We start from the raw sequence: 15,214 nt of genomic DNA on the forward strand, positions 1-15,214 counted from the left end.
GGTCTTCTCATCCAGGGCCGACATACAAAGGTGATTACGTGGCACTATAATTGCTGGTAGAAACTTTGTCCTGTGGAAGGGCTTGAAGAAAACCTCTTCTGCTAGGAACCCACAAGATGTAACAGCCAAAGGTTTCTGTCTTGTTGAGACCAGGCCTAGGTGCAGCTGCAGCAAGTGCAGGAAGAGAAGGCCATGTCCTACACAAGGCAGGAAACATTCCCTTACCTCTGCCCTTCCCTATTTCCACATCACGAAGTATACTTCATGTATTTGCAGGGTGTTTTTCGTCTTCTGTGCAAGAAGATCAGTAGCACTTCTGGTTCTGTGTCCAATTTGCTTTGTTTTCTCTTCCCTTGTTTTGATTCTTGTTTTGTTGTTGTTGTTGTTGTCATTGATTGGGTTTGTTTTTTTTTTATTGCTGTTGTTGATGATTATTTTTTTCTGCTTTGGGAGAATAACCGTGTTCTTCAGGGAGCTGCTGGTTTGACAGAAGGGCCAGCCCTGTCCCATCCTGTAAGCAGTACATGGAGACCAGTAAGATTTTCCATCTTGATGGCAAACCCTGGGGAGGAGTGGCACTTAGCTGATAACTGTGATGGCAAGGGAAAGAGCTCCTTGTTCCCCCTGCCACACAACAGCTCCTCAGGGCCAGAGGTGACACAGCTAAGTGGTACTGGTAGAGATTCATTTTGGATGCTCCCTAGTGCTAGTTCTAATTATGGTATTTACTGATGTGGTAGATATTTCTACAGAAATATCTATCCAAGCTCCATTTGCTAAATGCATCTGTGTGCTTGAAGAGGTTTGAAATATGCCCTGGTGCTGGCAAAGCCCTGCTTTCTCTTTCTTTCCCTGTTTCTACAGAAAGATAGATGTAATCTGATTCACTGCTTTTCTACTTTACAGACTCCTCAGGACAGCACTGATTTCTCCCTCCATGTCACAAACCCAAAGATGGAAGTAGCAGACAGATGAGCACCTAGCAAGTGCTGAACCATAGGACACCATGCACCATGGTAGCTATAGACCAGAAGCCATGATCTGTAGATACTTTTGGCACAGTGCTATTACACTGTGACTGTGGGACTTGGAGACAGGGGTGTCCATAGGAGAAAAAAGTTATGGTGTAGAGCTTGCAGCAGAGCAACAAGTAGGAGGGTAGTTCAAATGAATGATTTAATAACAGGACAACGGACAGCCATGAACAAATTCCTCCATGGCCTCTTCAGGATGATTGCAGTCACAGCATGCCAACTCCAGCAGCCTCCAGTGGGTCTTTTTTTACTCATAACATGAACTTCAGAAATAAAGACTGTTGGGCTCTCTCTGGAGAGCAGAGAGCCCCTGAGGAGGGGAGGGAGACCCGGCTCTTGGGGTTCTGGGGGTCTCAAGGCTGCCTGTCATCTGAAGGGGAAGAAACAAACTCCTCAGTGAGCATCTTCCTGTATCAAATGTGCGTCTGTCTTAATGAGACTCAGCAGAGATGGGTGACTAATTCCAGAGCATTCATTTATTTGTGAACATGGCTTCAGGTAGATTATTCAAGAGCATACTATGGTGTCTTTGAATATGTTTGCTGCTAAGCAATTGGCTTTCCCAAGCTCCATGTTGTGGCTGAATGGTCAGATAATTCATGTGATACGGTTTCTGCTCCCGACTGGGTGAACTTGCAAGCACAAATGTCACCATTTGTGAGCATAATTTTTCCCCTTCATGTATGCCCCTGACATTTGTTTTCCACTTACCTTTTTGCCAGTAACATGCAATCACATTTGGTGGAATGGAACACTGCTAATGGACCAGAGAAGGAAGGAGTGGAATGGCCCATAGTGGAGCTAAATGGGACCTTTGGTGCCCAGAGCTTTGAGAGAGACAAAGGCTTCTCATCTCTCCCAGGAGCTCCTCTCTGGTACCCAGCAGCTTAATTCAGAACAAGTGCTTCAGAAACATGCTGCTGTCAGGAGACCTGTGCACTGCTGCAGCAGTGGATGGGGTTAATACCACACCTGTGTGACAGCAAGCAGTGAGAGGAGCTGGAGCAGCGCCTCCTACACTCCAGGCTCCTGGTGGCACGTTTGCACGTGGGGAAACATCACAGGATCCTGATACCATGGCAGCAATACCTGTGCCCTCCATCACAGGGCGAGGCACTCCATTTGAAGCATGAGCAGCCACACAGGAGAAAACCTGCCATGTGGAAATGGTTTAAGTGGCTGATCTTTGGCTAGAGGCTGAACCTGACAAAGCACAAGCTCAGACCTGATGGGCTGGTCCCTCTTCTGCAACAAGTATGTAGGGAAACCCTATTGCTTTGGAAGAGCCCCTAGGCCAAGAGTATTATGAGATATGAGGAGGGCTCATTTTCCACCAGTTTGGGTTGCTTCTCTTCCCAAGGGCTTGCAAAGGGACAGCCCCAGTGGGTTGGTAGGCGCAGTGGAGCAGAAGGGCAGCTCAGAGATGCTCTCCAGGTTCAAGGACTGACAACCTGCAGATGAGAGTGTTGCCCAGCTGCCACCCCGCATTGCCTCGTGTTCAAGGGTATTTTGATCCCCACCCTGCCCAGCTGCAGTTACACATCCACTCTGCCTTCAGGCCCAGAGGGCTTTGGAGAGTACCCACACACAGGTGTTGGCCAGTACTAGTGGGGTGCAAGAGGAAGGGAGAGCCTTGCTTCAAGGTCTGCTCTCCCCCTGCATCCCCTGCCTGGTGGTGCTGGTGGGAGGGTTTGGATGGTACTGCCCCTGCTCTGTGCTGACAGTGCCACGGTAGCTCTCCTTCTTCCTAAGAAAAATTTCTCCATGGAAATCCATCACTCCATGCCTGATCTAGAGAGGTAGAGCCCCTTAATATTACTTAATATTACTTTTTTAAGATAAAGATCAGAAGCTGATACACAGGAGATTGTGACTGAAGATTTCAATGACTGTTACCATTTCAGTGGGTAAAACTATAGCACCAGCAGCTGATCCTCAGCAGTGCTTCTGGCAGTTTTGTCTCCCTTCCCCCAAACTTTGTTTATGCCCATAGGACAACATCCCCTGGGGAAAACTGAGCATCCCTACTGACCTGGAGTTACGTGGCCTGGAAATGCCTCCAGCCCCACCAGACCTCAGAATGCCTTCCTCAGCTCCCCAAGTGGCCATCAGGCCACCCTCTGCCCTGTGGCATGGAAGGATTTCCAGCAGATCACCTTCTCCTTTATCTCCGTGTCTGGAGGAAGAAGTCCAGCCTTCACTGATCACACCATTTCAGACAACCTCGGAAACCATCAGCTCCTGCACTCAGCCACCCTTATCCAGGCACATCCCCCTGCCTACTACTCCATCCTCTCTTGTGCTCCCATCTCCCCAGGAATAAGCAAAACCCTCCCCTCTGCAAGCCAGCAGGAGTTAATGCTGTCAGCCATGACGTCAGGATCACAGTTTGCCTGGAGAGTCCCCCTCCCCATCCCCAAACTCCCTCTCTCCTCCCCTCCTCTTCTGACTTTGCAATGAGCAGCAAAACTCCACAGGAGCTGCGGCAACAGCACTAGGGAGACATCCAGCCTCCCTCAGAGAGTGGCTCCTTTCACAGACAGGGATTTATTTATTTTTTACACATGCATATATGTATTTATTTATTTACCGGGTTGCATTTGTTTTTCCCTTTTTCTTTTTTTTTTTTTTTTCTAACCCTTTCAAAGAAGCCCTAAACCATCCAAGTGATTAGCCTGAGCTTGCCATAAAATAGAATAACAGCAGAGTGAGGTGTCACTGCTTCCCCTTCCCCATCGGAAAATAAAGAGGGAGGGGGGAGCAGGTAGATAAAATCCAGAATAAAATTGTACTGCTGATAACTCACACCTCCCCCCTCACACACACACACACACACACACACACGCAGACACACACACCACTCTCTTTCTCCTCCTCCTCTTCTCTGAAGGTGGGTAGCAGGAGCCATGCAACATCTGCAGAACCGGATGGCAAAAGAACAGGAGGAAAAATAATCCAAGTGGAGTGCTCAAGGGACACTGAGTTCTTCTTTTTTTTTCTTTTTTTTTTTCTTTCTTTTTTTTTTTTTCTTTTTTTCTTTTTTTTCATTCTTCTCCTTCGTATCTGCATACCTGTGAGATTCGATTTCACATTTTGCTAAGCTCATTTTGGGGCATTTTATTTTTCTTTCTCTTGGGATTTTCTCCATTGCCAGAGGATGTCTCTTGTTGAAAGGATGCTGAAAGGAAGAAGAAACGAATTCTTTGACTGGCACTGAAGGAGGGGGGGGGGGATATTTTTCCCCCACATTTTTTAGTTTTTCTCATTATTCTTTTTCTCCAGGAAATAACTGACTGGGGGGGGTTGGTTTCTTTTTTCCCTCCCCCCCTTTCTTTGGAGGGGGATTTCAGGAGATCCATCCTTCTTTCCCCTCCCCTCCAAAGATTTTTTTTTCATCCTTCGTCTTTGTGGAAATGTGGACATTTCAGGCAGACAGATTGAGTGGAATTGTCTCTGCTTTAGCAGCTCTTTGTGTCGCCTGCTGTGCGCAAAGGTAAGGATTGCGATCCCAGGCTGCAGGGACTGGGGTGCTGATACAGGGCTTGTTTGTTTTCTTTGGGATTTTCTCCGTCAATCTGCGTGTGGGAAAGGGGAGGGGGTCCTTTCCCCAAATTGCTTCCCCCGCCGCCTGTTGTTGTTATTCCCCAGCCCGTGTCATGACAGGGGGAGGAGGGATGCTCATACATGCGATGTGCTGCAGACGGAGCCCACCTCGCAGCCCACTTGCAGCACATTCCCTCCCCCCCCCCCCCCCCATCCTTTTCCCGTTCAACCTGGGGGGAAAACAACAAAACGAAGCATTTTGCTGGGAAATATGGTGTCCGTGGGAGCCGAGCTGCGTGCATACGCACCCGGCACAGGGCTGCCTTGGCCATGCCTGTGTTGCACACACACGGTGCACACGCAGCCACATCACATCCAGGCGTGTTGTGCCGTTAGCAGAGCCCAGCTCCGCAGTGCACAGGAGGCGATGCCTACGTCTGTGCCTACACGCAGATTTATGGCATGCCACATAATCATCTGGGGGTGCAACCGGCTCAGATACAGCCCTGCATGCACGCATCCATCTGTGCTGATTGGCTGCACACATGTGCATGGCAACACACGGACAGCACAGCACGGTTTACCTGCTCTGTGTGTAGCCATGTCAATGTTTGCACTGCTTCCCTGCGTGCCCAGGCTGCAGCTATTCCTGGTGCATGCCTTGAGCACTCTGAGCAATCCCAGCAGCCAGAGGCACAGGCACCCATCCAGCCTGGACAAGGTGTACAGAGCACACCTGTTTGCTCTGACACAGGCGTTCCTGCTGCCTGCACACGCAGGAGCCCTCTGACTGCTCCTCCTCACCCTTCTTCTGACAGATGCAGGCAGGTGGGTTTGTACCTGTGTGCTGCGGTGGGAGCTGAGGCATTACTATGCTCAGTCGTGCATGGTAACAGAGCATTCCCATCACACATATGCAGCTCCATGCACAGGCTTGCATATCTATATACACAAAGATTTATGTTCCCATAGTTATAAGCATGCACATGCGCAGAGTCATGCCCACCTTCTGCACACTATTTGTGCATGATTCTAATGTGTATGGACACACGCAGAGACATGCTTAGAAGCAAATGTGTAAAGAGCAGTGCTCACATCAGCAGCCTGTGCTCAGACATGTGTATTTATTTGTATATTTCTTCTGCTTATGTCCCAGACAGACATTCACTTACAGTCTCAATGCACATCTCTGCACATCCTGGGGACAAAACTGCTCTCCCATGTGCACATGCCTCCAGCTACTCCCACTCATTCCTTCCAATAGCACAGTGCGCATATATGTAGATGTTTGGCTGCAAGTGTGTTTGTGTATGTGAAGCACATGCATACCCACATGGCCAGGGACATGGAAGTCACAAATTCAGCTCACAGGCTGGATGGATGTGCTCCCTTGGCGGATGCAGACCCACATTTGCCAGGAATAGCACTGACATGCAGCTGCTCACCCACAGCTGGGCAAATGCACAACTTGCCTGCTCAGCATGAGGGAAGTGGCTTTTGGGATCAAAAAGAGCACTGACAGGCAAGAAACTATGCCCTTGATCACAGTGCCAGGTTTTGCCCTCATGGGGCCCAACTGATGGGGAGGAACAAGTCCCTCTATCCCTTTCTCCCCTCTGCCCCTTACCTCATGGCCCCTGACACATTGGCTGCTCTCTCTGCTTTGGTTTCTTTGCCCATATCAAAGGAGTATCACAATTTCCTGAGCTCGTGTCCTGTGTGAGGCAGAAGTGCCTAGCCCCCTGAGAAATGCATGCTATATCTATATGTTGAATATGGAGACCTATAAACGTAAAAATCTTTGTGCCCAGCAGTGACTATCTAGAAATGAAAAATGCCAATGGACACTAACACAGTGAATATATATACAAAAGTGCATGGCAAAAACTTGCATACCTGCATAGAAATCCACAGGTGTTAACACCTTTGCAAGCACAGGCACAGTGCTGTGAAAACATCCACCTGCATGCAGCTCTCTGGCCTTTTTACGGTGATTAAAACAATGCTCTCCAAGGAAAAAGTAAGGTCTTTGTAAGGTGCCCAGTCAGGGCAGTGCAGCTCAGTCACAACCCTGGCACAAGTGCTGAAGGGTTTGTGCCTGCACCAAAGCTGGGCCAGTGAGGTGTGCTGGCTTCCACTGAACATCACTATTTGGCTGAGAGATCCTTGCACATCCACAGCCTCACTGCATGCCCAGTCCTGCCAGTCCCACATGCCTCCACCCACTCCTGTACAGAGAACCTGGCCCCAGCCAATGGTACCCATCAATTCCTGTTTCTGTGCACCTGCATATATTGTGTCCACACCCCAGTTTGTCCTCACAACACAACAGAGCACCTGTAGTCCCCACCATGTAGACCTGGATGTCATCACACATATGCATGTATTTGTGCCCGTCTGTCACAGCTGTAGCCTTGAGCTCCAGTGTTCTGATGTCTGTGTGCTCACGCAGAAGGCCATGCATGCCCCATACAGTCTGCCCTGTGTGTGTGTGTGCGTGCAGACACACGGACATGTCAGGACAGACACTGATGTCCAGCGAGGCGCAGGATGACTGGCAGAGGTAGTGCCATTGTGCGGCTTTCCTTTGACTTAGATGGATGTGGGAGGCAGTGCTGACAGCGAGACATGCTGTTCTGGTGGGTGACTGCAAGGAGCAGTGTTTGTTACTGCCAGGGACCCCATTTCTCTTGCAGAGCAGGGGATGGAGGGTGGCACAGGGACTGAGTTCCAGGTGACAGAACCTATATGCCCCACTACATAGAATAGGCTCAGTATTTTTAGTATCCTCTGCATTCTGGTCTCCTGCCTTTGGTTTTGCTTTGCCTCACAGGCTGCTTTTAGAGGGAGCACTGTTCTCACTGAGATGGCTGGGGGGGGCTTAAACTGCTGAAGCAGGGGCAGCCCTGCATGGCAGTCAGGGGGCCAGAGGGCAAGGCACCGTGCCCTGGCACACATAGCAGAAGATGGACCCTGCCTCCCAGCTCTGCTTCTTGATTCGCGTTGCTAAGAAGCCATGGTGATGCTGAGTGGCAGAAAACAAATTTTTACATGGCAAAGATTGGCTGTGTGTTATGACACTGCTTTTTCCTGTGCTTTAATAGCATGAAGACATATCTGGGTGCACAGGGAAGCAGAGCTTGCACTGGGTTGTAGCAGCGCAGCTGTGTGTTGGGGGGCAGGTGTGCAGTGGGGACATCAGAGCATGGCAGTCCATGTTGTGCAGTGTGAAATCAGGGGAAGGTACCCAGAAAAGCGAGTTGCTGGCCAGGGTGCACTGGGCTGTGGGATGGCAGCACAGGTTGTGTGGTCCTGTGGGATGCAAGAGATCCTGTGGGATGCTGTGGGATATGAGGGATGCTGTGATGGAGCTGGTTGGTTGGGATCCCCATGCATGGGCCTGGGAGCACAAAGGATGACAAAGGTTTTCTCCCTTTTATTTCAGCCCATCCACTGGGAATATTTCTGTGGTGAAAGAGATTGTGGACAAACTGCTGAAGGGCTATGACGTCCGCCTCAGGCCTGACTTTGGAGGTATGGTGACAGCCAATTGCGGGGAGCGGAGCACGGGATCCTGCCTGCACCATGCATCACCCTGCAACACGCTCCCTCCTGCCTTCTCCCTCATGTTTTCTTCTTTCCCATGGTTTCCCTCCTCTTCTCTTCCCACCCTGCCCTCCCTTCTCTTCCTCATCCTTCCCCATCCCTGGCTTCTTGGCCTCCCCAGTGCCTGCTTTGGCCCCTGGCTCAACCCGAGCACTGAGCTTTGCAGGGCACGGGCCAACATTCCTGGTCTAAGTTCAATATTACTGAGTGCCACTGGAGATGAGAAGCGTAGAAAAAAGAGGAACTCTATCCTGAATTTGCACTGTCTGCAAACAGATGGGGGATTGTTCATGATAGGTTGTTTCTGAGGACATTTTGCTGAGACACTGGATTTTCTCTACCCTGAACTTTCCTCCCTCATGGACCACAGTTCATACCTCCATAACTTCTGCTGCTCATGGTGCCAGATTTTATAGCTGCTTTCCCTGTGGAGGGTTGGAATGTCCACTGGCAAGGCTGTCAGTTGGTCTGTACCCCTTAATGACAATAGGGATAAAATATTATCTGGAGAGCCTCTGGCCTCATTGTCATTCAGTAGGAGATGGAAGGATCTGCAAATTCCTCTCCTGTATTCTGTGAACACAAAGGAGAATGGAAGGGATTTGCTCTTTGTCACCGTGGTGGAGATGAAGTATGAAATAATCCTTGGGTATTGTCATACTGCAGGGCACTGCTGAGATCTATCTGTTGTAAAGCTGCAGGCACTGGAGATCCCACCACTGACCACATGGTCAGAGAGCATCCCAAGAAGGTGGGGGGGTTGGAGCACTCCTCACTTCACCTGCCACGCTTGGCTGTTTTCAGTCTTCTCTGGGTAATGCCAGTTCCTCCTCAAGAGGAGGAATGTGGGACTGAGGGAGCTTTAGCGCAAGGAGATCAGATGTTCTCCAGACAACTGCTGGGAAGCGGATTCATTTATGGGCTTTTGAAAGAAAGAAATGCCACAGTCAGTTCAGTGGAGGGCAAGGGAGGAATTTTCTCCTGAAGAGCTTGATCCAAATCTCCTTGAAACTATGGGTAAGGGAATATTGCTGTGTATTTCTTTCTTTTTTTTTTTTTTTTAAGTCACCGTGGTGACATAAGAGCAGCACAAGGTGCTGCTGGCACTGGCCTAGTGGGGGATGTGGGACAGGGCGATGCTTGTTCCTCCATGGTGCAGCTGGGTGTCGCTTCAGTGCAGTGGGGTAGGGCTTTGTGAGCATATGCAAGACAGCAGGATTCCCCCTTCTCCCTCCTCTCCTTTAGATGTGAGTTATGGCTGGATTGTTTTCAAGGTCTATCTGGGAAATGTGAAATGCCCCTATTAGCTGACCTGCCCCAATCAGAGGAATTGGTGCAGTCACATTTTATGAGGAGGAGAGAACTGCAGAGATGACATAAAAAAGGTGAGGAAAACCATCTCCTAAGCCACTGAGATTATTATGATACAGTAAAACAGCAAGTGACCTGGCTGCATGAGGGAACAGAGCAGAAGGGTGTGGGGAACTGTGGAGGTCCTGCTCCCCCAAGTCCCTGGGACACTCAGCTTGCCTCTGGGACACACCACCCCATCCTTCAGTCCAGGTGCTGCTACTGGAACTGCCATGTCTGCAGCGCATGGGTTGGGCTGAACATGCAGTGCCTCCCTTCTGACTGTAAAATGGATGTTTTTGAGAAACCATTGCAGTTTATTTGATTTTACCTTGAATTCCCAAAGTACATAATGCATTTTCCTCGCTCAAGCTGAGCAAGAGAAAGAAAGCAGTAGACTCCATTCTGGTACACGTCTCAGTGCTGTCTTTCTCTTGCCCTTCTCTCTGCTTGGAAGTGCAAAATACCCCTCTGGCAGTACCCATTATTGTGCCTTTGGTGCTCAGTGCACAGAGACACCCTAACTCTTAGCATGTCTGGCCCTCTGCTCTTGAGGATAAGCTTCTGTGTGGATTGCCTCTGCAGCATCTGTAAGTAAGGGAAAGATGGCTTGAGAGGTGGGTCTGAAAACGAGATCATTAGCTTTGTACACCCAAGGAAAAATGGTGAAAGTCTTCTTGCACCATTGCTGTCTCCAGAGCTCACCAGCTCTCTGAGATTTTGGGGCAAATCCATTGCTAGGATAAATCTAGAGATATCACACCAAGATTCATCTAACCTGTAGTGGCTTCTGATCCCAGGAGACCTGAAGACTGTTCTATTCTCCTTGATAGTGCCTATGCCTTGAATGCTGGGCAAGATGGGTGTAAGCCATCTTTGCTTGGGAAGGTGATTACTCTTCACCCATTTGACCTCTCATTCTGAGAAGACCACTTAGGTTGAGTTATGAATGGCCAAGATGACATCTTGGTGGAATGGTAAGTCCTAGTTGGAGCAATGGCCCAGGAGGAACAGCACAAGGCTGTTGTGAGGCTGGCACAGCTCTGACCAAAGTCTCTAATTGGACAGAGAGATGGGAGCAAAGCAGCTCCTCTTCCCTTCTGGCATAAAGAAACACATTCCCCACTTTCACCCTCACACCCTTGGTCCATTACTCTATGCATAACCATGATCTGACCCCAGTCCATCCATAAAGCCAGGCTCGGTTTGAGGCACAGGAGTGCAGGGATCAGCTCATGTTCCCTCCTTTCCCTGGAGAAGAAAGGATTTTCAGCAGAACCAAAGACCTTTGTGCTGCTGTCTTCATTCAAGGGTCCCCCTTGTCCCAGCACCCCCATTGCACCTGGGATGTGGTGCATCAACAGCTCCAAAGGCAACTCACAGTTTCCCAGTCCTTTTTTTTTTTTTTTTTTTTTTTTTTTTTGAAAGAGAATGAGAACTCTGGCTAATGCCAAAAGGAGGACAAGCCTGCTGGGGATTGCAGTTCACTTTTTAATTTTGAGATGCCTCGTTAGCTCTGGGCCGAGCTGAGTGGCTGAGAAGCATCAGCCACTCACTCTCCTCCCCTCTCCCCCACCCCCTGGAAACCCATTAGGCCGATGAGCAGGTCAGCTCTCAGGGGTGATGTGGTGGCATTGAGTGTGACATGTTCACCTGGGAGCTGAGCTGAACAGGAACAGCAGAAAATGCGGGAAAAAGGGGGAAAGTTGGAGCCATGTGGGGGTGATGGAAAAATCTGGGAGAACCTCCTCCAGAAAGCCATCCTTGGTCAGCAGAGGCTGCCTGAGGGAGTCAGAAGCTAGGAGAAGTGGAGTAGAATGGGTGATATTGAAGTGGATGCTGCATGGACAGCATCCATCCTTGGGGTGTAGGTGATAAACCCTTCTGTGCCCTGGTGAGGTCTGGCCATTCCTTCTTACTTTCCAAATACTGACCCTAGGTAGCATGCCAGGTCAAGGAGATGTGGGACAGTGGCAACATGCAGGGGCAGCAATGCTGAGTTTTCATGGGCTCAGCATGGATAAAGGGCAGGATATCATCACAACACACTCCTAATGGGTTTGGCCAGGATTGTGGTGAGGACCTGGAACAGGTTTGGAGGAAGTATCTGCATGGCAGGAGAAAGATTTAGGCAGTCTTCTGAAGCAGTCTTGGTACTGCAAGAATGGCAGTGGAAGGGAGGGAAGGAGCTTTTTAGGGTGGTGCTGGGAAGCCTACTCAGTTCGTGGGAAGCAGGGCAGCTCACAGGGAGACTAAGTGGCCCTGCCCTGGGGGATCAGTGGCACAGAGCTCCATGTCTTCTTTTGGGTGGGTTGCAAGCCAGGCTATGACACAGCAAACAGGATATAGCAAACCCCTGTGTAGAACTCGATGCTGCAGATCTGTTCTGGGAAGCATCACAAAGCTACGGGTGGGGAAGAGGGAGTTTTCAGAGCAGTACCCTGGTTCTTATAAGTGCTCTTAGGCACTTGCTTTCAGAAGCATTAGTACCACAGGAGGGAAAAAAAAGAAAGAAAGATACAAAAAAAAAAAAAAAAAAAAAAAAAAAAACCAACAAAACAAAAAAAACAACCTAGACAAAGTAAATGAAGACTATTTTGCCCCAGGGTAGAGAAGCCAGTAAAGGAGTGGCAGGAGGATCCCACTTGAGCTCAGTGACTCAGCTGCTCTCTGTTGGTGCAACATTTCCAACCTGAAACTTTGTGAGACTTTCTCTTCTTCCAAGGAGCTAAAAGAGGACCCTGCATGGAATCTTATCCAGATTTCAGTCGAAAAATAAGGGGATGTAATTCCCTGTTCCTTGTTCCCTGCCTACCTAGAAATGCAGGGTTCCTAGTGTTGCTCCTGAGTGATGTGCATGTTGTCTGAAAATGTGTGGTGAAAAGGGAATGATGGCATATGTTTCCATGTTTCCTATATTTCCATGCCTGTGTGTTCAGCAGCTCTCCCCACTCCAGATTTTCTTCAAATTTCTCCAAGAACAATTAGGGTGTAGGGGGTCTTGGATCCAAATGAGCCTGAGATTAGGGTTCTTAGCTCTGCTCCTCATGTGCTGTGCAGTATAGACCTGGCTTCCCACCTTCCATCAACCTTGCCCTGTCTCACTCTTTTCCTTAGACATGAACCCCTCCTTCATCTGCCCTCCCTGCTTCTCCTGCCTGCCCTTCCTGTCCTCATCCCTCTCTGCTCCATCACACCTGCACCCTCCTGTGGTCCCAGCCTCCTTCACGCCTTCTTGTTCCACAGCACTTCTTCCTCAGGGGCAATAAAGGCCACCCCAAGTTCAGTGGGCCTGAGGACAAAATCCTCAGCCATTCCCTGTGTAGCAATGTGGCTTAAAACCCAGAATTGTAAAAACAAATGATTGCTGATATGCATAAAGTGTTGCAGTGAAGCACTGTCAGTAGTTCAGGGCTTGGAAAGCAGCAGGGCTGGCAGAAGCAGCAGTGTTGGCTGGCACCAATGCAGCAGGAGGCGTGGGGCCGAGCCTTGGCCCCCCAGCTCAGCATGGCTGGGAAACAATCGGTCCCAGTGGCACTGTACTGGAAGGATGGGAATTTGGTGCCTTATGTAGGCAGGGCTGGCAGTGTTGCATAGTGCTAAGGCTCCCTGAAAATGTCCCTGTTTTCTGCTGCATATAAGGCTTGGCTACTGTGCTCCTGTTGTGTTGGTTTTTTTTCCATGTAGCTAGTTTGCTTTCACTTTTCTGAGGAAAGAGGGGAAATTTTAGGCAAAATGATTCAGATATTTCTGAGAACAAGCCGAGGCACATATGTGATAGGTTTTTTTTTCTCTTTCGAAATGCTGGGGCTGAAGCCAGCAGCACCCCAGCAGGGCTGGCCCTCGTGCACACACAGCTGCTGCCCAGGGCCATCAACACCCCAGCATGGTGACACTGGCATCCTGATGTCACCACCTCCATCCGTCTCAGTGTGGCAGGGAGGGAGAGGCACCCTGCAAGACGGAGCTGTGATCCTGCCCTTCCAGAGCTTCATCTTCAGCACTGCATCTCTCTTCTCTTCCCTTTCTGTGGCAAAAATGTTAAATTCTCAGAGTGGCCAGATTCAATTTCCTCAGTGCTTCTGAAGCGCCTTCAGCCAACACTTCTGCATGCTTTGGAGCAGAGAACTGGGTCCCAGCAGGATGGCACCCTTTTCTCCATGGCCATCCTTCATTGTCCGCAGGAGAGAATGTTCAGAACTGAACACACGTTAACCTGCTGCACTTATATCATCCTTCCTCCCCCACACCCATGGGGAGCAGCTCTGGTTTCAAAAACAGGAGAGGAATGGAAGAAAAAGAGGTATGGAAAAATTAGCAAACCCTCATGCCATCCAGTGCCAAAGTGAAGGCAGATATGCCACCAGGGCTACCAGTAATTCCACTCTTCTTCCTAAGGAAACAGTGTTGAGAAAAGTGTGTCCTTGCTTGGTAAATTGGCTGCAGCTGCTCGGCCCCTGCTTCTTCCCCCATGTATGTGACTTCTGGCTCCAGACCATGGGTCACATCCTCTCTAGGGCTAATCCAGAAAGAAGATGACAACCTCCTGCTGTTGTGTCTTACTTCATTAGCTGAAGTGGCAGGAAATGAAAGGATCCAGTCCTTCTTGGGACATATGTGAATGTTAACACATTGCCACATTATGGGATTTCTTTTTTTTTTTTTTTTTTCACTTTGCTCTTTTTATAGGAAATTCATACTGTGAAAAGGACTTTGAGGCTGTAAAGTCAAATACTTGGGACTTTAGAAAAGCCACAATTGAGGTTGCTCCCTGGCTCTGCATTTGTTCTCCTTGTGAGGGTGCGTCTGGAGGAGATCTCCAACAACTGCTTCTTCCTGCACCCCTCCACAGAGCAGCCAGGGGATGATGCTGTTACACATGGAGATGCTCCTTCATGTTCCCCTCACTCAAAAGGGGCACAGGCTGGCAGCATGATAGCGGGCATGAACTGAGGTGGTCATGGCAAATGATTAGGACTGAGCCAGGAGAGGTTGGTGAGTTGCACATCTGATGCAAAGCCTCGGACTAAGCATGCAGGCAACAGCTTATGCTTAGGCTTTCTTGTCTGCTCTATATTGAGATATGCTCCTAACAGAACTAATTGTTTTAGTTTCTGCTGTCAAATATGTAAGAACAGTGTGAATATCTTCACACTTCTCCTCTGAGGAGTCAAAAGTAGCCCTGCTGTGGGGTGCCCAGCCAAAACACCTGATTTTCCAGAATGCTTAGCATTGTTACATTCAGCAAAAGACATGTTCAAAGCATGGTGCCTATTGATATCAGCCACAGCTGTGAGTGCTCAGCCCCATGTCCCAGTAGGCATGCCCCAGTAGGCAATCCATGACAACACATAAGATCTGGGTATAGGACTGTGACAGATCCAGCACTAGAGAACAGGACACAGCTACACAAACAGCTTTCCTTTCCTGAACGCCTCCCCCTCACTCACTGCATGGTGATAAGATTTTCAGCAAGGCAGCCAGGGACCCCACTGACAGTATTGTCCTCCTGTATATAATCCTACATCATCCTAAGAGCAAATCCATCCTCTTCTGAACGAGGAAGAGGAATGAACAAGAATCCTGTGGACTCCCTAATTAAGAACTGCCTGTATCCATTCAGCAGTGGGCATGATTCCACTTACGTTTCATCCATTTTGTTTCTTGGGCACAGTAATATT

General features: G+C 49.2%; 1 protein-coding gene across 2 annotated transcripts in view; it reads left to right on the forward strand.

The window, feature by feature from the left end:
- The first annotated feature begins 3,514 nt into the window (after positions 1-3,514).
- The window catches only part of LOC128075822 (gamma-aminobutyric acid receptor subunit beta-4), a 66,906-nt gene continuing 55,206 nt past the window's right edge, over positions 3,515-15,214 (forward strand). Inside the window, exons 1-2 of one of the 2 annotated variants that reach the window (XM_052672905.1) lie at positions 3,515-4,527; positions 8,023-8,111. In XM_052672905.1, coding sequence (XP_052528865.1) covers positions 4,448-4,527; positions 8,023-8,111 — 169 coding nt within the window. In that variant the 5' untranslated portion in view covers positions 3,515-4,447. The remainder of the gene's footprint in view (positions 4,528-8,022; positions 8,112-15,214) is intronic. The other variant, XM_052672906.1, reaches the window with a different exon arrangement.

The sequence above is a fragment of the Tympanuchus pallidicinctus genome, unplaced genomic scaffold, assembly GCF_026119805.1.
Source record: "Tympanuchus pallidicinctus isolate F22 unplaced genomic scaffold, pur_lepc_1.0 scaffold13, whole genome shotgun sequence".
NCBI classification, from domain to species: Eukaryota; Metazoa; Chordata; class Aves; order Galliformes; family Phasianidae; genus Tympanuchus; species Tympanuchus pallidicinctus.